This window comes from Apostichopus japonicus, chromosome 10, assembly GCF_037975245.1.
Source record: "Apostichopus japonicus isolate 1M-3 chromosome 10, ASM3797524v1, whole genome shotgun sequence".
Taxonomy (NCBI): domain Eukaryota; kingdom Metazoa; phylum Echinodermata; class Holothuroidea; order Aspidochirotida; family Stichopodidae; genus Apostichopus; species Apostichopus japonicus.
The window spans coordinates 12,513,704-12,536,098 of record NC_092570.1 but is presented as its reverse complement, the minus strand read 5'-3'; the positions used below and the strand labels follow the sequence as shown (position 1 = coordinate 12,536,098).

General features: G+C 38.7%; 1 protein-coding gene across 1 annotated transcript in view; it reads right to left on the bottom strand.

Moving 5' to 3' along the window:
- Positions 1-493: 493 nt before the first annotated feature.
- LOC139974982 (thialysine N-epsilon-acetyltransferase-like) overlaps positions 494-22,395 on the bottom strand; it is a 35,527-nt gene continuing 13,625 nt past the window's right edge. Inside the window, exons 2-5 of the mRNA XM_071982559.1 lie at positions 9,030-9,158; positions 6,030-6,200; positions 4,953-4,993; positions 494-2,464 (exon numbers count right to left, since the gene is read on the bottom strand). Coding sequence (XP_071838660.1) covers positions 2,273-2,464; positions 4,953-4,993; positions 6,030-6,200; positions 9,030-9,156 — 531 coding nt within the window. The 5' untranslated portion in view covers positions 9,157-9,158 and the 3' untranslated portion in view covers positions 494-2,272. The remainder of the gene's footprint in view (positions 2,465-4,952; positions 4,994-6,029; positions 6,201-9,029; positions 9,159-22,395) is intronic.

The window sequence follows — 22,395 nt, the reverse complement described above, 5'->3', positions numbered from 1 at the left end:
ATTACCTGTTTTATCATCGTTTAACTTATATAGTTATTTGACATCCATAACCTGACTTCCTGAATGCATGACTCCATCTTAGATACAGCTAATAAAGTTGTATATCATCAGCATACAACATATAGGTAATGTCATAAAAACTGATGTTTCTATAGCGAAGAGGTATATAGAGCAAACAGAACAGGACCGAGAATTGACCCTTGAGTTACCCCATGGTGGAGATCAAGAGTATTAGACCTATTGCGTGAAACTTGGATAAATTGTGATCGACTTTCCATGTAGGATCTAAACCAACTCAAAGCGACCTCGGAGAAGCCGAAATAAACCCCCAATTGATGGAGTACAATGTTATATCATGCACGGTAATTGATGTGAAATGCTTTTGCTTTAATATTTAACTCACTCATTCACAGACGAATTATTCGAATCCTAAATACAGAAAATCATGAAAGCTTTTAATAGGAAACAGAAACAAGGTATCAGATTTCAAGTATAAATCAGCATGTCGTTTATTACAGAAAATACAAATCGTTGAAGATGGTTTGACGCTGTTACATTACATACCAAATACCATGCACCTATACTGTGATTTAACTCACTGATTCACAGACGAAATATTCGAATCCTAAATACAGAAAATCATGAAAGCTTTTTATAGGAAACAGACAAAGTGTATCAGATTTCAAGTATAAACCAGCAAGCCGTTTATTACAGAAAGTACAAATCTTTGAAGGACGTTTGACGTTCAGGGGCGTAGCGAAGGGGTTTTTGTTAGGGGGGTGTGGAGAATTTGATTTGCCGACGGATCTGGAAGTGGTGACTGAAATGGGGGAGGGGTCTAAGGGAGGGGGTGTCCCCCTCCCCTTTGGAAAATTTTTAGTTTTGAAACGTCCTTAGATGCAATCTGGTGCATATTTTAAGTCAAATTTGGCACGGAAGAAGCTCCCGTTCTCCTTTTCTCTATTCAGTTTTCCATCTTTCTTCCCCTTCCGCTCTTTTCACCTTTTCTCCTTTTGCCGACAGACCCAAAATTTGCCGACAGCGACCAAATTATTGGGAGTGACACCCCCCCCACACCCCCCGCTCGCTACGCCCCTGTTGACGTTGTTACATTACATACCAAAGATACATTCCAGTCTAGAGAAGTATCGAGGGTCTAGTCAGACAAAACAGGTCGCATTCAATCAACCATATCTTGAGTTAGGGACAAAGATGTTGAGATGTGGTTTAAAAAAAACGTGAAATACTTTTCTTTTCCATACAGGTGCCTCATTGTGTGCCACCAGACTATCCCTTGAAGTTTAAACTCTCAATCAACAAGGAAGAGTGTCAGGTCAACATGATGACACAGATCTCGTTTGTTTAAAAGGTTCAATGAAAAATTGCATCGGAAATTTCACGACTTTTCTGTACAGTGTAAAGTCACAAATTACCATTGATAAAAGTATAAACCATAGGGTGAATATAGATTAGACTTGTTTTAACTTTATTCCAGAAACAGAACATCATTGATGTACAAGATAAAATGTTCTAGCAAGTTTGGTGATGTTAAAGTTACTATATTTGGCTGTAATGCATTGCATGTGACTTGATAACTGTAGCATACTTGCCAAAAATAGTAACAACATAATACATCTTGACCATTAAAACCCAGCATTGCATAAGTTGGAATATGTTTTATAGTTCTCCAACTGTGAGTCTAGTTTAATCAAACGTTACTGGTTTGAAGAAACATGTTCTACCTAACACCAAATCCAGCCAATACAACATAGTAACAGTGCTCTGTACAAAACTGAAACTGATTCTGTTGTACAAAGATGTTTGCAATAACTTGTAATAATACTTTTAAATAGGTAGATCAGCTATGGAAGTGATGTTTATTATGTGGTAGGCACGATGGCAGTAAAACTAACTATTATGTGACTGCCTGCTACTATTTTACTAAATTAAACAATCCTGCAATTCCATAGAGTGCACCTCTAGTTAGAAGAGTGAAGGGAGCTGAAATGAACTTCTGTTTCCACTTCAAAAGATTTTATTTAGCTGCCCCTGCCCCTCCCCTCCCCGCCCCCCTCAATGTAAGACTGGTCATAGATTTGCAATGTTGTGATTCCTTTGTTTCTTCATCCAGTCTTACAGGAATCCATACATCGATGTGATATTTCAATTGGTCTATCCGTCCAGCTGTAAGTCCATCAGTTTAATAATATTTTCCATTGAATCGATAACCAGCCGTTTCAGATCTACTTTCCTTCGGTGTTTGCCTGTTTTGCTAACTCACTACAGGGATGATTGACTTTTCCTGGGCAAATTTTGTGAAATCTTCACCCTCTAAATGCATCATTTCCCTGTTATCAGTAAGTGATACATTTTCTGCATTTATCTTGCTGTATAATTTCTTAGCTAATTGGTTCCAACCAAGGACAGCCCATCGTAATCCCCTGCAACCCTTCTCATGAGATAACTGTAGAAAGAAGGAGATATGTTCATTTTCAGGAAGAGCCCAGCATCAGGAATAATAGCCATGGCAGTAAAAACAAACAGGATGTTACACTTTTACTGAGCTTTCCATGACGTGATGTGCTAACTGATTTAAAAATCTTACAATTATTTTACAGTGTTTACATCCTTCTCACAGAGAAATAAAGCTCTTCCAAATAAATCAGTTATTGTACTCCCCGACGTGGGTGTACGTGTATACAATGATTTCAGACTTTGACATTATTGACCTCAAATGACCTTCGACCTCTAGTAACACAACTGAAAAATTATGCTCATGAAGGGGGACAACACTACAGATGTTCAGTACGCTCCTTTACAAACATGTTATATCTTGACAACTGACCTCAACGGACCTTTGACCACTCTCAATAACGAAAGCAGCCAAGAATTTACTAAGGGGAATTTACATGCTAAGTTTCTTTTCCATGCAAGTAATGCCTGGTTATTTACCGTGTTTTCTGAGCTAGCAAGTCACACACCCACACACCATAACCATTGCATAGATGCCTTTTGCCTTCAACTTGGAATTAAAAATGACCCACAAATGTAAAGTATATACTACAGCTACACAAAACCCATTTAGATGCAGACTGAACACCGTTATCAAAACATAGATCTCCATCAAGAAGCGATAGGCTTCTCGAACTCAGTGTGATGGATCACGTGTGTCAGTTGTCAGTTTCAAGGGATTCAAGAGAAACGCAGCTTCTGATATAAATATATTGAACAAATGAAACATTTTGACAAAATTAAAAAGACTATCTTGATTTTCTTTCTTTACGACGCTGCTTTCTATGTTGTATCAATCGAAACTGGGTGTAATCTCTGGTTACAATGTATTCGAGATACAGTGGCGTCTAACTGGAACCCCTTAGGGGAACGAGCCAACTCGTTTTGTACGAGATCTGGCGAACCAAGGTAATCCGCGCGAGAATCTCGCAGAACAATATAGCTCCCAAGAAGTCTTGCTCATAAGCACCTGTGCATTGTCTGCCAATACGATGCAAGCCCCCTGAGATATGCAAAGTTGAAAGTATAGTCTACGATCACCGATGACGCAGAATGACAAGTGTGTATGTTTTGCAAGTCAGCAATTCAACCTGTTTTAATCGATGAGTAGTTTCAGCCAGAACTAAAAAAGTCTTAAAAATCTTTAGCGTCCACTGTATACATGTAACTATGTTTGTAAACAAGCTTTAGAAAATAAGAAAAACAAATAATGCCATTGTTGCTGCACTCTCATTAAAACCAATGTCAAAGAAATATTGAGTGCAATGCATCCAATCTGCAAGGGGGCTCAACAACAGTTGTAAACATTTTCTTGCTAAAAAATGTTCTTGTTTTTTAAATCCTGATCATTTTGCTGGTTGTAGATGGCTAAGAAAGTTGCACTTCATGGTGACATCCTCTGTACTCATTGTTCATAAATTTCATTTCAAACTCCAATAGCTGGAATTATTGTTTCACTATGTTAGAAAGATAGTCTACCATATGATATGGATACAAGTCGTATGAGAGTAGGCTGTGTTGTCATGTTTCGACAAGAATCATTTGTGGAGTAGTGGCTAATGGCAATGTACATTGAAATGGTTTATGGGGCTTTCACATAAAATTGGGCCATTACAAATGTTAAATAATTTTGTTGGGCATGACATGCATTCACTATATTTCTGCCTCGAAAGATCACAGACTAGGGCTATGCAGTATACAGTACAGCATAGCAAGAAACTACTTACAAAAGTATTTGCGCACATGGACTCGTAGTTATTGTATTTTTACTGTATATCATTTATTTTATTCATTAATTTTAACGGCCAGAATATAGGAGCAACCAAAATGGCCTAGTTATAGTCTTTGAGGTGTTGTTCTCCCAAATTGCTTACTTTTCATCGAACATTGCAAAAATCAGTAATAACTTGAATACTCTTTCTGCCTACAGTTGCTGTCCATAGACAGTTAGATTTGCTTCCACTATTAAGGACTGGGTACTACAGTGGTTTTATATCATCTGCATAACTGTTTATTAACATCTAACGGAGCTGAGTGCATCCTTTGTGCTTGATGTTATTGCCGTGACCTTGTCGTGATATTGCAAGTCCTTTGTAATCATTGTTTTGCAGGACAATATCACTGTAAGCTGCTGACTGTGCATTCACCAGAGTTTCAAAGTTCATCTGTGTAGGTAGCTCGTAAAGTTCAAGAAATCACGTTTAAAAACGAGTTGGCTATTGCCCCTTACCAGAGCAAAGGTTATATAGAGGTCAATGCCAACTAAGGGCTGCTACCTGACTTGCTATGGCCCTTACATGTCTTGTAATCCTGAGGTTTCTTGTTCAAAGCCTGTTCTTACCCAAAATATCTTTGCTCTCCTCAAAATGTAACAATATGAGGTTAAAATGATGTAATCCATACAATGTGACCACAAACCTATTTCCTACAAATGACCTCACCTTAGCAACACTCTGCATGAGACTATAACCAAGTCCATGACCTGTTAAACAAAGAAAACAATTCAATGTTATTTGAAAGAATGTAACAATTATTACAAGAAGAACTGTTAATTTCTTTATTGCCTTCTTCTGTACCCATCTGTAATACATTACCCAAATTTCAGGAAGACTAACAAATAGCTGGTATTTCTTCAATATGCAATATCATGGTTTTGACCAAAACACAAGGTGAGCCAACAAAAATGAAAACATAAAAGGTTCCTTGCAAATTCCTTGAAAGTCTAGTATTTCCCCTCTTTTCCCTCCTCCAGAGAAAAACTAATATATGTTCATTCCCAAGTCAAACAGCAAAACATTAGGTTTCTTAATTAAACTTTCCCTAACTTTCTCTGCCAGTCCCACACAAACGAAAACACCATATGTATCAAACCAAGTATCTCCTTTGTAAGAGAAGAAGGGTTGGTTTGCATTTTTCATCCACAGTGACAATGAGTCACTGTAAGGTTCTGTCCATTTCTACTGTTACAAAACATGTGTGCCAGACATAACAAGTACCTTCAAAATTCATTCACAAATCATTGAAAAATGTAAGATACAAAACTTTATAAGGTATGCATAAAAACATTGTGGGATATGTTGAATGTTAGTTCATTATTACGAATCAAAGGAAATGCAATAAGGCTTTAATGTGGATTGAACGATCAGAATAATTTAAATTGATTTCACTTCAGTCCAACCTTTGTGAAATAAATTTGAACCTTGTTGCATCTGATGTTCCAGAACTTTCCCAAAAATTGTCATCAACTGCCTAACATCTGTGTATTCTTAAAAAGTTACCAATTTAGTTTCAACTATTCTCTAATTTAATTTTAATTTGAGGAAACTTCATGACAAAGTTTCATCATTAATTAGCATCAAAGGCATATGTATTTTAAACATTGAAATTTACTTACCTGATATGATTTGACAAAGCCAGATGAGTTCCTTATTATCAACAAAACCAATTAATTAGATAGTTAACTGTAAATGTCATACAGCTTCAAAACAGGGATAAAGAGAGGCAGTGGTTTTATTTACCTCTGTGTATTGGGCAGACGTAGAGATCCTCCATGTTGGTTATTCTTCCAACCAAAGTACTAAAACAGAAACTATAGAGAGTATACCCCACTGTTACAGGGGTGGCTTCATTGGAAGGTTGATGAATCAGCAACAAACATTCATACCAACTGGTTAAACTATTAGCTAAGTCTGTAAAATAAACCAGAAAAGCAACAACATTGAGTGGTTCCGATCCCTAAACATTTTCATCATGTGGTATGCCATGCATGTTAATATTCATGAACTTGTCCACACCAAAGTGAACAGGATTATCCACTGAGTAATGTAGCAACATATTAAAGGAAGATACCAGGAATCAGTTATCATGTTAGCAAAGTCTATTTAGTGACATAGTATAAAAATAGATGCATGCATGAATATGAATGAAGTCAAAGTTTATTTAAATCCATAAGCATGTATCTACATACATTGTTTGTAACACCTAGTAAGGTTGACCGGAGGGCATGTGAGTGTGTGGGAATGGCTAAAGGGGTAACTCTGGTCAGGACAACCTTACCAATTTACTAAATCATACACACAAATATAAGAGACAACATGAGTTTTGGAGGCAGCACTTTCAACCTCAAATTAAATGTTATATTAAAGGGAACAAAACTTTAGCTTAGGAAAGAACCCCCCCCCCCCAACATTCCCACCCTATCCGGAGCCTTAAAGGGCTGCTGTCGGACTTGCTTAAACTTAAACAAATTCAGTACAGTAGAATAATATATAGTTTACCTTAAAGTCAACTGGTCGACCAAACAAACATGTACAAATTAAATGTTTATATTAAAGGGAACAAAACTTAGCAAAATAAACTTTACCACATCAGGCCTCCAAAAAACCCAGAAAACCCGCCTAAACCCCGCCCTGAAATCACAGAACCTATATCCCCCTGCCCAACCAACAGAAGGAACTGGGACACAACCACCCGGGATACCTCAACTATACTACCTGTACAGAGGTGGCCCACAACCCCTGCAATAAATATTAGCTTAGTAACTAAACCCCCCCCCCCCCCGCCAACTTTCCCACCCTATCCGGTAACCTTGAAGAGCTGCTGTCAGACTTGTTTAAACTTAAACAACTTACAGTACAGTAGAATAATATATAGTTTACCTTTAAGTGAACTGGTCGACTAAACAAAAATGCACACAAATATATAAAGAAAAAGAAGAGTTGTCTCAAAAAACCCCAAAAAAGGCAAGTGCCACATAACTCAACAGAGAACCTATGCCCAACCCCAGAAACCGGCATGAACCATAACAAAACATATTACGTAACAGAAGCAATATGCAGAGTAACAAAAGAAATAACAGGGCGCTATGTTTTTCAACAAAACAGAATAAGAGGGTACTACAGTATTATCCAAGCACATGTATAAATCTAAACTAGACATACTATCTCAGAGATATCTGATGAAGAAATTTATGTTCACTGATTAATATTCCTGATGTGCACACAAAAATCAACACATTTGATTGCATGAATGTACAGTATTGTGACAAACCTACAGTAATATGCCAAGGATGAAAACCATGCAACCTTTTTGTTCTTGTCTTGTGTTAAAAGGACATTTCTTGCAATTTGATTAATATTAAATAATGACATAAAGTTGTGGATGTCATGCAAATGTGCTTATACCAAAATCAACATACTTGTATGAACCAAATTTTACATTAAGCCCCTACCACTCATTAATATAAATGAAATGAGAACCAAGAACAATAGAGCACATCTACTCATAACAAGTATCAGATTGATTGAACTTGTGGTTGTTGAGATATCGTGTTTACAATCTGTTTTTGACAATTTCCTATAAGCCCCACAAACTCAGAAATGTTTATGAGGTAAAAGTTGTGTTGCAAAGAACACGCACTTACCATGTACAGTAGTTACATCAGAAAAACCGTTGAAGAGATATTGACATGTTAGCACCCCCCCCCCCCTGCCCACTCATTAATATCCAAGAGATGGAACCACACACAATAGGGCACATTAACATATCATGGGGCATCTACCTACCAAGTACAGTATGACATTGATTCCACTTGTTTTTGTTGAGATATTGTGTCTACCAACAAGCTATCACATACACACACATGCACACACACGCGCCATCATTACTGCAAGGTTTTTCGTCATCAAATGCAAAAAGCACTTTCTGCAATGTCATAATCTTTAATACGTTGATATCTATCAGTACCCGATGGAGATGAAGGGGCGTCCCTCAGACGGAATATTTAAGTAATTTTCCACCCAAAAATATCCTGCAGAAACCATTTGAACAGAAATTTCACTCCCTATTGTATTTCATTCTCTTACTCTTTATGAGTAAAACTACATACTCACAGCCCACAAACCACTAGCCCATACAACCCTCCTCCCATTCCCACTCCCTCCCAGCTCAATCACCTCAATAATGACATTAAAGGTTATTTGACAATGGCCTGAAACACAGCCAGCTGTAGATCAGTAAAGTCTAGCATTGTTTAATTCAGTGGCATGCATGTATTAAAATGACACCATACTTACTAATGATAGTACAGAGTTACTGTAATAAGCCAACTGTGGGACCTTACTAGGTTTTTGAAACAGATTCTTCTTTAAAAAGTGGCACCCTCTATTACCAACACTGACGTACCACTAAAAGAAAGGCAAGATGGCTGACAAGACATATCCAGCTAAAGCAGCACTACTGGCACAATCAGTTCTTGCTTTAAAATCAGTGAAACTATGAATATTTTCTACATAAATTAAATTATTTCAAACTATTTCTAATGCTTTGTTTACTTGCATTTAGTTTTCACTTTCTCATTCAATCTACATAACAAAACAAACCTTAAATTAGAGATTAATGCCAATATCAAATCTCAATTTTGAGGACACATATCAATGAGAAACAGCTTTAAAGTACTGTTCCACAATTTTTATAGGTTGTATGCAAATAGATCTGAGACAGTTTCATGTAACTCTTACCTTGTGCTCCTATTCTTATCTCTGGTCCTTTAGGTATATTTTCATACTCATCAAGCTCTTTAACCAGCCTCAGAATATCATCAGCATCCTTCTCCTCTGCTTTTCTGATAAAATACTTGTCAGCCATTCCTGACAAAAGGACATGGATGGGAAGATTATGATTAAGTTCAGTTCAACGGATGAGGCCCATGCAGCCTCCACTACTGATGGAAATTTAAGGTTGAGATGGTTTGAGCCAATATAAGGCAGCCAGAAGCAACTATAGCCTACTTTACACTGCGGTAAAAGGGGGGAAACTGTTCCTTTTTCAACAAATTCAATGCCAAACCAGTGCAGTAACAGTCTGCTCAACAACCAATGAAAGAGTGTGACTTGTGATGGTTTCTCTTACCACCATTCTATTTGATAATAATTTTTCCTGGCAACCAATCAAATGACAACTCTTTGTGTCATAATTAATAGCTCAATTTTACTGTGTAATGTGTGGGTGTGACTGACAAAGGTCAAACAGTGTACTAGTAACAGTCTAGTTCTTCATGTACAGACAGTGGCGTAGGAAGGTACTTTTGAGTGGGGGGGGGGGGCTAAAGACTGATGGCCAGCCTGGGGGAGGGGTTTAAGGGGAGGGGGAGTCCCCCTCCCTTTTGGAATTTTTTGCATTTCCAGGTGGCCTCAGATGCAATTTGGTGCAATATAGCACACTTCAACACGCACTCCATTTTGTAAACTTAATTTTGTATTTTCACCTGGCCTTAGATGCAATTTGGTGCTCCAAATGAGATTTTTTTTCCTCATTTGGAAATGAAAAAGGGGTTTTCTGACTAGCGAACCGGGGGGCGGAATGATACTTCCGCCCCTCCACATTTTTCACTGGGGGGGGGGGCTGGCGCCCCCCCCCCCCAGCCCCCCGGTTCCTACGCCCTTGTGTACAGATCACAAGTAGTTTGTCATATTAGAAATTTGAGTATTAGCAGATTGATTTTGTTCAGAATGTCATAACATTATTATAACAACATCAAAATGTCTTGATTAGGCCTAAGACTTAAAACATTTTAAAAATGTCATTAAAATGTTCTCACCAAACTTTTATCTGGTGTACTAAAACTGTTATTAAAATAAAATAACATTTTAAAGAATCCTATACAAAACATTATGATAACATTTGAAAACATCGTCAAGATGTCTTCTTACAACTAGTGTTCAAACGATTAACCTAATCGGTATCGGAATCGGTACGAATATTGCATAATCGGAACATAATCGGAATCGGTAAAAATTACGTGGAATACCAGTTATGTCATACCGATTATTCAAAAACATATGGAAGGTGAAAATATCATTATTCAAAAACATATGGAAGTTGAAAATATCAACTGATGTATTAGGTTTGTTCTTTTACTACGAAATATTAAAATAAGACACCCTCTATGCGTCTTTCACAGTGTAATCTTTCATCAATTTACGCTGCCAGGGTCGCCGATTTTGCCTCCCTCGTGGTTAGTGAATTCAAATTTCTTGACACAGTAAGCATAGCAGCAATACCAATTTCGCGAATTAACGAATGTGCTTGACAGGGTCGGAAATAAGCGGGGCGGTGGACGATTCGCCCTCGCAAATGCTAAAAACCCCTCCTACTGTAAAGCACAATTACGAGTGCGAAAAAGAAATATAAGAAAATCGCCCTCGTTATATCAGGTATCTGTGTAAAATTTATTGTGACATGCGTTTGCTTTAGCTAGGAATTGCAGTTGCAGCGCGAATCGCGCAAACAGTTTTCACATCCGGCATCAAATTTGAAGCAGTGCGAGAGGGTCGCGCACAATCACCGGGAATTTCCCGTGGCAAATTACGGCCTGCACGAAGCAATTTCAGTACCAGCGAAAATAACCTAACATCCTCACAAATCTCCGACCACATGGTAGCCTTACTTCACAATAAGTCAACTGCATGGAAATCTAACCTATGCATCTGTTTATTCGATCTAGTTGTGTCGCAAATAAAAAATAAAAATATCCACGGAAACTGCAATCTTCGACCACATGTTAGCCTAACAACCACACTAAGTCAATGGGAAATGTAGCCTAACCATCGGTTTGCCAAAAAAAAAATGCGTAGCTTACTTTACAACTTTCAATTTGCTGGAAATCGGCATTTGTTTGGAAGGTACTGTAAGTGATATGTCTTATAGAGGGAATGTTATATTTTATATTGGAGTAGTTTCTAGTTGTTATTATTTCTTTACATCAATCTGGTATTACATTTTAGAGTAATTTAAAACAAGTTACGATGGTACAATTTGCTTTTCAGTTTGATTGGCCTAAGCTTACATTTTCTAATTGAACCTGAATGGAGTTAAATAGGTAACGAATAGGTATGTGTAACTTCAAGTTCGTAACATTTCTATTTGTTCATAAACGGTATAATACTGAAAATAAGTACAAAATTATGTCGTAATGAAGGCAATATGTAATTAAAATTTACACTTTGGTAAAGATTGAAGATGGATGGTTTGCCTGAGATACTTTTTGAGATGGATATTTTGAGTAACTATTCTTAGCCCATTTCAAACTATTAACAGGTGGCATTCACGTCGAGGTGATTAGGCCATTCGCTTAACACAGTGTTGACTAGGTAGGATGTCATATTTCCGTATTTAGGAAATAAAAAAATAAAAAAAACTTTCTTTTTCTTCCCGAGAAACTCCAGAGGAAATTTGGTACGTACAAAATGATACCTTAGAGCCTTGTATAACAACGAAGCAAAAGGAAACTGGGGAAAGTCACAACAATAATTGTTTCTGTCAAACTTTATTGCCGATTTCGTATATACGGGATATTTTCTCATTTTCAAATAGGCCTAATCGGAATCGGTACGATTATGAAAAAAATAATCGGTAATCGGTATTTTCTGTTATGCATAATCGTTTGAACACTACTTACAACTAAAAACATTTTGATGATGTTATTCAAATATTTTAAGCAAAACATTATGCTTGATGTTGTACATATATTATTAAAATGCTATAAAAAAAGAAGAAGATATATCATTTGAAGAAACTACTAAATAAAGAGTATCCTGTGTCTTGGGGTGTATTTGTAACTTCATCACTTTACCAGTATATATCCTATTTAAAATCCTAACAGGCAAATGAAGCCCATGATGAAGTAATAACGTTATTAAAATATCACTACAATGTATGTTATGACTAATAACGCTGAAGTGATGTTATTAAAATGGTACTAAAATGTTGTTACACAAAGAAGCTACATCTTCTGGAGAAAATTATCAAATTTAGTTATAGCATGATGTGTAGTCATTAAGGGGAACTTAATCAAAGTACCAGTATCACAGTTGATATCTTTTATGCTGGCATTTTGTCTAGATTAAGTTGTTTTTGACATTCACGGCATGTGCACACAACAATAATGGTTCACTTAAATCAATTGACTAGATCCCTGTTTTATGCTGGCATTATGTCTAGACACTCGTTTCAATTGATATCCGACAATTCTCAGCATATTGAAGCAAGGGCGGTGGAACTGAGGGGGGGGGGGGGGGCACGTGCCACTTTTCTTTTTTTACTCTTGATCACCTTATTAGGTCAGCGATATGTCAGTAAGAGATCTAATCCTAATTTAGAACTATTAATGAATTTCTGTGGGTCCAACTCAAAGCTATTTGGAATGGAAAAAAATTGTTAAGCTCTTAACAAGAAATAAACTCTAATTCAGCAGATTCCTACTTTAGCAATTAGCATTTTGTATAAGTACCTGAATGGTTACGCCAATCAAACATCAACTTGTAGTGAACTCAGTAGAAGCTAGCGGACAATAAGCGCGGACAATAGTAGCGTACAATAAGAGCGCACAATAGCAGAAACCAAAAGCAGAAAATTACTAAGGTGTAGTGTAAAGGCCACATTTAACCATTATCCTGTCACTGGGATCTTTGAAGCCAGTCGAGAATAAACGTCTTCACACTTTCTACATGGGGCTCGACACTGCTTGCCATGACCGAATTTTTCAGTCACAAGTATCTCAATATTGTTGGGAATCTCGACAGGTGGGAGGTCAATTACGGATGCTTTGGGGGTGGGGATGTACCAGACATTCCCTGGATCCCATCCGCTGCCCCGGGGCACTTTTTCGTAGCGGGCATTAGCGGGCCCAAAAATTAGGCCCAGCGGGTGAGAGAATCATCCCACAATCAGTGTTTCTTATTGTAGTTTACAGCAGCTCGCTTCGCTTTCTACAGGGTTTCTTTAGTAGGCTTCCATTTGAAACAAGGTTGAACATTAATTGGACTCTGGGTAATGTGACTTCATGGCTAGTATGCTAGATTGAGACTTAACCGACTGTCTGTCTTGTTCTTGCGATCTACACTGAATAGCCTTTACTGTTCAGCGTTACTGTGGGGAATTACTAAGCATAGAACTAATTGTTGGCTGTTTTCAGAAATGTCGCAAGTGATGAAATATTAAAAAAACCGGGAGAATAGAATATGAAATCGGGAGGCCGGGAGATTCGGGTAAAAACCGGGAGTCTCCCGGTAAAACCGGGAGAGTTGACGGGTCTGAATTTTAGTGATGTGTATGAATTGATCACGTAGGTGCTTGGGAAACTGTTCAAAACCCAATCTGGCGCCCATATCTGCATATTATCTGACTACTTTCAATGGACATATATCCTCCCAGTTGATACAGTTGTATACTTATACTTGTAATGTACTTGCTTCTAGAAAGGGGAGGAAAATATAACAGCCGCGGCATTTTTCTATTTTTATGTAGGGAGACTCATACGCGCCGCTGATCAGATTAAACAGAGTCTATGTATTGTACAGTCAAATGCCGCATTTCATTTTTTTGGCATCTATAGTCGTCAACGGTGCAGTATACATATATTGATAGACACTGGGAAGTGTTATTCCGTCCCGAGCAGTACAGATCGAACAGAAAGAACCATTTTCGTGGAACCAAGTTTATATTTTATAAACATATTTTCAAGACTTCTTTTCGCTTTCCATCCCTTAGAAGTGGCCACATTTCTGTGTATTCAATTGTGTATCTATCAGAATACGTTAGAATAAATAAGGTAGTCCCCGTTTTCATTGGTTAAATCTTGAAGGTTCCATATAGTAGCAGTAGAATCCCAAATGGAAGACGTTCATCGAAACCTAGGTTTCAGTGAAATGATTTTAATCTTACCAATTGAAAGAAAACTAAGAGACGAGTACGTCTATTTATTTGTATGTTCCTCTTTCTTGAGTGAGAGATTATCGGCCTAAAACTTTACAGACTTTACCACATCACTCTAAATATGTAAGAACTATGTAATACCAGCTATGGGAAACCTTTCTCAAAACGTAGTTCATTTGAGCCCGTCCGACTGATAACGACCCTACTCAGCTCCACATTATGACCTAGTTTTGAATCGTTGTACAGACTCAATGGATTACAACTGACCATGTCGCACTGAAAAACTGAGCAGTGCACACGACGAAGGCTGTCTTCCAGACTTAAGCCGACGCAATCGACAAAATCTTGATCGGTCGCACTCTACATGACTAACAACGATTTTCAACGTCAAATTCTACGAGTTTGAATTAGTTGTAATTAGTCTCCCTTGTAACTCCCTGTGTTCTATTTAGTAAGACTATTCTTTCCAAACTGTACTTTCGTCTTCCCAGCCTTTTCGATATATCTTTTGACTTTTTCATTGTATTTTACTCTCTTCCACCTCTTCAGATTATATACAGAGAATTCCCTAGTTTAAATATGCACCCGGTACAAACAGAGAACACAGTGACACTTTAAATCAGGGTTGTCCAACCTTTTGCAGAGGAGGGCCACATGGAAAGATTATGATGAAGGAGGGGCCGCATGAACCCTACGCTCGATTTTTCGATTTGTTTGCTCGAAGCCCAAGGCAAAAAAATGTGAGCACTGCGCGCTGAGCGCACTGATTTATTTTCCTTCCTGATAAAACAGATGAATAAAGTCCAGCTGCCCCCCCCCCCCTCCGCTGAAAGTGTCACACAAACTGACCTGTATCCAGTTTTTTGGACCCAGAAGGTTCGAATGATCGATTATATAGCTTCAAATTGTTATCAATAAATCTGCTCACTAAAATTTCGCACCGTAGAGCATCTCTGGCGGGCCGGACGCAACCCTGCGGCGGGCCGCACTGTGGCCCGCGGGCCGTAGGTTGGACAACCCTACTTTAAATCGTAAGGTTTTGTACCAAAGTAAAAACTGGATCGTTCTATAAATCGGTAGCATGTGCCATTACCATTACAGCACTGATTAACCCTCCAAAATCCAGTTTGATGCATTTTTTGGGCTCACACATATCCTCAGTTCTTATTGTAAACTTAATAGCAAATGCTACCGGTTTATCAGTACGATACAGTTTACTGTGGTACAAAACTTTAATGATTTACAGTAGTTACTGTAATCTGTGTGTGAATTGGCTGAAATATGGCATGTAGACCTTACTATAAGAGTAATCCAAGAGTGGACCAGGTCATATAGCCCACTGCTGTCAGCAACACAGGGGTGAGACTTAGTAATGCCATTCAGTAACCATGATGAGTATCTTAATTGAGGAAATGCATAAGTAAAACTAATGATGCATTGCCTTTTTTTCTTTTTCATTTATATCGAAAGCTACTGCTATATGATGAATCTGAAATAACAGTGACAATTCTTGTCTAATGTCTGTGCATCTTTAGATGGCTTCAAATACCCTTGGAATAATTTCCTCCAAAGGCTTATTGTCCATTTCAGAAAACAAAAGCGGAAAATTATTTCCCGTCGACAGTAAACATAAAACAGTAGTGAATACAAACAGAACCATACAATAAACAAGCTACTATAGTGAACAACTACGAGAATAAAACTAAATAAGCAGAACCAGAACTGTAACAGAAGCAGCACAGAGAGCTGCAAGTGACAGATCACAAACTGTGGCCAGATCGCTATGCCCGCGAGTTAAACAAGTGGATTGCCTCAGGTAAGAAAGAATAACGAAACCTGGACGTTTTAGTATGGGGCACCTGTAATCATATCCCAAATCTGTCGAACATGATAAGACTGTTAAAAGGGTGTGTGTGATCTTCTTTTATATTTTTTAGTTTCTTCATCAGACTTTTTTCATATATGGATGAGAGTGACGGAAGGCTTTAACCAATGCAGCGTTCCAGCTATGCCATGTACTTCTTTGGCAAACTGCCGGATAATTCGAACGTCTTGGTCTACATTTAGCTTGCTGATGAAAGAGAAAATTAAGGTAGGTTGGAGTACCAGTTATAATGGCACGAAAAGCTATAATGATACGGAGTCTTATTGGTAACCAGTGTAGTTCTTCCAGTATAAGAGTGGTGAGGGTAAACCTGTTCGCCCTGTGGACGATTGGAGCAGCCGTGTTTTTGATCATTTGCAATCTTGATAGTTGGGATGTAGCAGGGGCGTATCCAGGATTTTCTAACCCGGGGGGCGCGAATTACTATCTAAGCGGAGCGCCACCATCGGTTGGCGCGGAGCGTACAAGAAAATTTCAGGTTTTGATACCCCCTAGATCACCGGAAATGGCACTTCTCGGGCTTGAAAATGACCAACCAGATGTACACTTTTGCCTGAGAACCAAGTATTTCCAAGTATTTTTTTTTTCATCTTCATCCATAACCTTTTTGAAGATTGTAACCAGTCACACATCATGTTCGACCTCATTGCATGTCCTGTGGATCATTGCTTTTGTAGGTGATTCTACGTCACGGCCCACAATATCCGAAAGCCCCACTTTTCAAAGTTTAAAGCCCATTATTTGTTCAGAATTTGAAAATTCACATTTCTCGTGAAGAAAATCACTTCAAAACATATACATAATGTTGCACAAAATTCAATCTATGGACAACCAATATAGAAAAACCTCCTTCAACCCCTAACAGACAGGTCAAAATTGCTACGAGTAGAGGGAAGTATGATGAAGAATGTTGGTAAGGAAGTTTTCGAAAATTCAGACACAGTTAAATTTATTGGTGTACAAATATTACAACCTCTTATAACGGCAATTATAAAACTTGGTTGAAGGAAATGAAAAATACCAGATATTTCCGATATCAGATATTTCGAAACCGAACACTACACACATAGGCGTAGGAGGCGGGGCTGCAGCCCCCCCCCCCCCCCAACCAAACTTGTTCCCCTGAAAATTCGGGCAATATGCTGAGAATAAATGAATAGCTTAAAAATGATCTCCTTGGTAATTAAAATAAAGTTCTAAGCTTGGCAGACTAATTCGCCATTACTACTGTAAAAGAGAGTTTTGACATAATTGGACCTGTATGCTTTTTCTCCATCTACATAAGACATTTCGTTGTTTACATTAGCATCCTGCGGATGACTGCGCAACTTTCACGGACCGTACGGTACACGATGCCATGCGATGTAATGACCTATGCTTGCTTATATGATATTGACATTAACATGTTGAAAACTTTTGGTTATATTTTTCGGGCAAGTCGTTACAGCCCCCAAATCCAATTGGGCTCCTACGCCTTTGACTACACACATAGACAGTTTTGAGGCTGTTCATTTTTGAACATGCATTTTCATGCTCACTGATATTATGTGATGTCTGCTCTTTGCTTTACAAATTCGAACAGGCGTGTAGCGAGTAATTTGCCAACGGTAGGCAAACTATCTAACCGAAGCGCCACCATGGGTTGGCGCGAAGCGTACAAGAAAATTTTGGCCGAAAATGCCTCCCAGATCGCTGGAAATGACACTTCCCAGGCCTTGTAAGTTGCATCTAAGCATTGTCTATTTTTAAATTACTAGCGATATCATAGAGAAAATTTGATCGGGGGGGGGGGGCGGTCGCCCCTTCTCGAAATGCGTCATTTCCCCGACGACTCGGTCGAGTTCAAGACCAGCCACAGTTGGTTCCATTGCACAATTGAACAATTGTTCAAGGCGTCCATACACACACACACGCGTTATGCTAGACCATATATAGTATATATATATATATATATATAGATACATTAGTGAGAGAGGAAAATGGAAACGTCAACTAGAGCACCAATGGTGCAGAAGCTCATACCTTTTCGAGCTTAAAAATGTAGGGCCCACAAAACTTTATGGCCCACCAAATTTCAGGCCATTTTTCAGATTCCACCAATTTTGGGCCGATGGGGGATACCCCCCCCCCCCTCCGTTAGCAGAATACTGGCCACACCACTGGCTATAATTCCTATTTTCCCCCTTTAAATCCTGTTTTACCCACTCTCTCAAACAATACCACTGACCTACCCTATTAAACTTTCTCCCCTCTACCTGAGCAGACCTGAAGTATGGAACGCGAAAAGGGCAACCGTATTTCGTTGCCTAAACTAAGTTTGTTTCGTTGCCTAAACTAAGTTTGTTGCTGTCTAAACTAAAGCTGTTGCTGCTAGTTTACCATGTTGCTGTTGTTCGTTGATGTCTAAACTTACGTTGATGTCTAAAGTCACGTTGACGACTAAACGCGCCTTAATGTCTAAACTCACGTTGATTTATAAACCTTACGGTTGATGTCTAAACTCACGTTGATGTCTAAAACTTTCGTTGCTAAGTTAACTTACGGTTGATGTCTAAACTCACGTTGATGTCTACACTTTCGTTGCTATCTAAAGTTCCGTTGTGAACACATTGTGAACGAACATCATTCTTTTTTTTCAAAAAAATTATAACAATCAACCGCAAGTTGCTTCCGTGCAGTGCTAACAACATATCTATTACAGAGATTTTCATGCTAAATACAGCCAATGATGTTTTCTCAAGATTTTCCCGAGATTTGTTTGGTTAATAGTCCCTTACCCATTGTCTGCAAACATGCTTGCATCTTCAGTGCTCAATGAACGCAAAGTATGATGGTTTAACTAGGTAACGCGAAAAAGGGGGGGGGGGGGGGAGTAATCGTTAATGTCATGCCGGATTTGTAGCAACAGCCATGTAAATATCCTTAACAACCTGATTTGTCGAACAAAATCACGTTGTTAACGATATTTACATGATAGTTGATACAACTCCGAGGACGTTATTTACATTTATATTGTTAATGTCATATTTGAATAATTGTTTTATCACAGAAAGTTATGAGTTGAGACAATCTATGAAGTTTGCGGGAAGCTACCACAACATCTCTGATACTGAAAAGGACTTTAAATCTCACAGTATGTTATGTTCTCTCCCTTTTGAGAGTTGATAATGTAAAATGTGCATTTATACCACAGTTATTTCTTCGTTGCAAACTTGCGTAAAGTTTTGCGGTCCCTTTGACCACGTGCTTCAAGTCATGATTCTGGTGCAACACTAATTCGTGTGCATAAACTACTGCAGTCATACATCGTCAAAAGTAGTCATTGAAGTTTCGACATTGCGTAAAAATGTTATTTAAATACTATAATTTTCGTGGAGTTGGTTGTTTCCAAATACTGAAAAGCATCCAGGGTAAATGTTGGATCAGATGCTCTATGGTTGGATGTAGTCTGCGCTTCGTGAGTAACAAGAGGGGCACAGTATTGAAGTACGTAGGCAATATGACTCACAGAACTAGTTTACTAAACCCGCCAAGCAAGTTCATTCGTAACACCAATCCAGTTCGGAGTTTCGATTTGCGAAAGGGATTGTGTTGTAAATGGAATATACACAAACTTCGCTCAGCATTGTTAAGAATTTTAGACCAAAAAACCCGCTAACATGTTATGCAAGAAACGAATCATCCAAGATACACTCGAGTTTTGACTAAGGCTATGTGTTGGTAAGGTGATATGATCTTTTCTCCACAAATTTTCAGGATTTGCGCATGTGCAGTTGAAACTCCGAAGAACAGGCCTAATACAAATTGCGTGGAATTTAGCGAGATATGCACACTACATTTGCGGGGATATTTGAAGAGTTGGGGTAGCTGGTGAAATCGCTGCAGGTCAAAGCATCGAGGTACTATATACGGAGTTGGAGAGGAGGAAAGAGTGGCAGGGCAGGCGAAATGAAGGCCGGACGGCCGCCCTTGTAAAACAGCGAAGCTAGGGCACTGGATGGCATCCGCCATATATATATATATATTGTGTAGAGCATTCACAAAGTACAGGCAGTGATAAGATCGCATCTTCTCAACTATAAACACTAGTAAAAGTATAGGTCATATAATAAACGCAATTGGTGTTCGATCGGGACGAAAACATTTGTCTTTAGTAATATTACTGTCATTCGTTTTACTTGATTGCCGACATTCACAACATATCCAGACATGTAATGGTTCAATAATTCAATTTTATGTATAGTATTTTATGCTGGCATTTTGTCTCGACACTCGTTTTCCTTGATTACCGACATTCCCATATTATCTCTACACATTGTCGGAGGGGCTCAATGAAATCAGTTTAAAAGTGCAGTATTTTTATGCTGGTACTTTGTCTAGACACTCGACGTTGTACTTGATTTCCGACATTCACAGCGTATATGCATATCCTATAAGTATAACAATATAACATTTTAAAAGTTGTTTACCGTGCAGCCTCCTATTCGTATGAGTTGTACTAACGCACATGTTATCTGATAGGCTGGCTGTGGGAGATACGGTAGCTTATAAAACAAGGTTTCCACAAGTTTGCGTTTGGTGACTCCAAATGGACTTGGACCTCCAAGACCCCTATTGTTTTTGGTGCAGGTGTGTATAGCCACGTACAGTAGACTGACCTGTGTTTATTTAATGTATCAAAATGGTGGTTCGGGCCATTTCTATAGTAACAGCTAGTTCTGCTTATACTAACACCTTTCTAGTGTACTGAAGTCATCGAAACCTCAATGCATTTTGCATTCTGGTTTACATTACGCGGTTGAGCAATTTTGAACAGCGCCGATAGCAACAACGTAAGTTTAGACAACGACGTATGTTTAGACAACGGAAGTTAAAATAACAACGTGAGTTTGAGCAACAACGTGGTAAAACAGCAGCAACAACTTTAGTTTAGACTGCAACAAACTTAGTTTAGACAACGAAATATGGTTGCCCTTTTCGCGTTCCATACTAAAGCACTCCTTGCCTAAATTTTGGCCGGCTGCCTACATACCTCAGGCTCAAAGACTTCTAAGAATCGGCAAGTGCTGATTGGCTATAGGGCTCTCATGCTTACAGTTCAACAGTTAATAACAACTCCCAGTCCTGCTTTAATTCCACTAACAGCCTATGCAGAGCTTAACCACAAATGTAAACAAACACTGCAGAGACTGGGAGACAAATTAAAGGAGCTTTGGCAAAAGGTGAAGGCTCAGATTTTTTTAAACAATGGGGATTAATTGTAATTAATTAACTTTTGACCAAAAATTATTAGGCATCATCTTATTCATACACAATCCAACAATCATCAGTTCAACTTTGAATATGATCCATCAAAATCTTGATGAGATTGAGATATTTGAAAATATTACAAAGAATGACCCCTGATGACCCCCTAAATGACATTTGACCTCAATTTTCCGAAAACCCCTCATAACCCTCATCCCGAGGAACGTTGTGACGAAGTTTCATTATAACTGGCCATACACCAAGGGCGTAGGAACCGGGGGGGGGGCTGGGGGCGCCAGCCCCCCAGTGAAAAATGTGGAGGGGCGGAAGTATCATTCCGCCCCCCCCCCCCGCTTCGCAAGTCAGAAAACCCCTTTTTCATTTCCAAATGAGAAAAAAAATCTCATTTGGAGCACCAAATTGCATCTAAGGCCAGGTAAAAAATACAAAATTAAGTTTACAAAATGGAGTGGGTGTTGAAGTGTGCTATATTGCACCAAATTGCATCTGAGGCCACCTGGAAATGCAAAAAATTCCAAAGGGGAGGGGTACACCCCTCCCCTTAGACCCCTCCCCCAGGCCGGCCATCAGTCTTCAGCCCCCCCCCCCCCACTCAAAAGTACCTTCCTACGCCACTGCCATACACTGTACGAACAGGAGCAATTTGAAAATATAGTTTCTCAGTTTCTCAGTCGCAGGCCTATCGAGATATTTCCAAAGTTGCCCCACCCATCTAATATGAAACATTGTTGACTTACATATGTGTTTGAAATGCAGATCCATAGCAAGGTGAGTGTCCATATACACACCGAGATTGCGGACTACCGGAACAGAGTAATGACCTTGTCACCAATTCTCAAAGGAACCTGATTTGATCCCAATACATCATTAGACCTACTTCGGAAAACAATTACCTCAGTTTTATCATCGTTTACCTTAAGATAGTTATTGACATCCATAGCCTGACTTCCTGAATGCATGACTCCATCTTAGATACAGCTAATAAAGTTGTGTATCATCAGCATACAACATATTGGTAA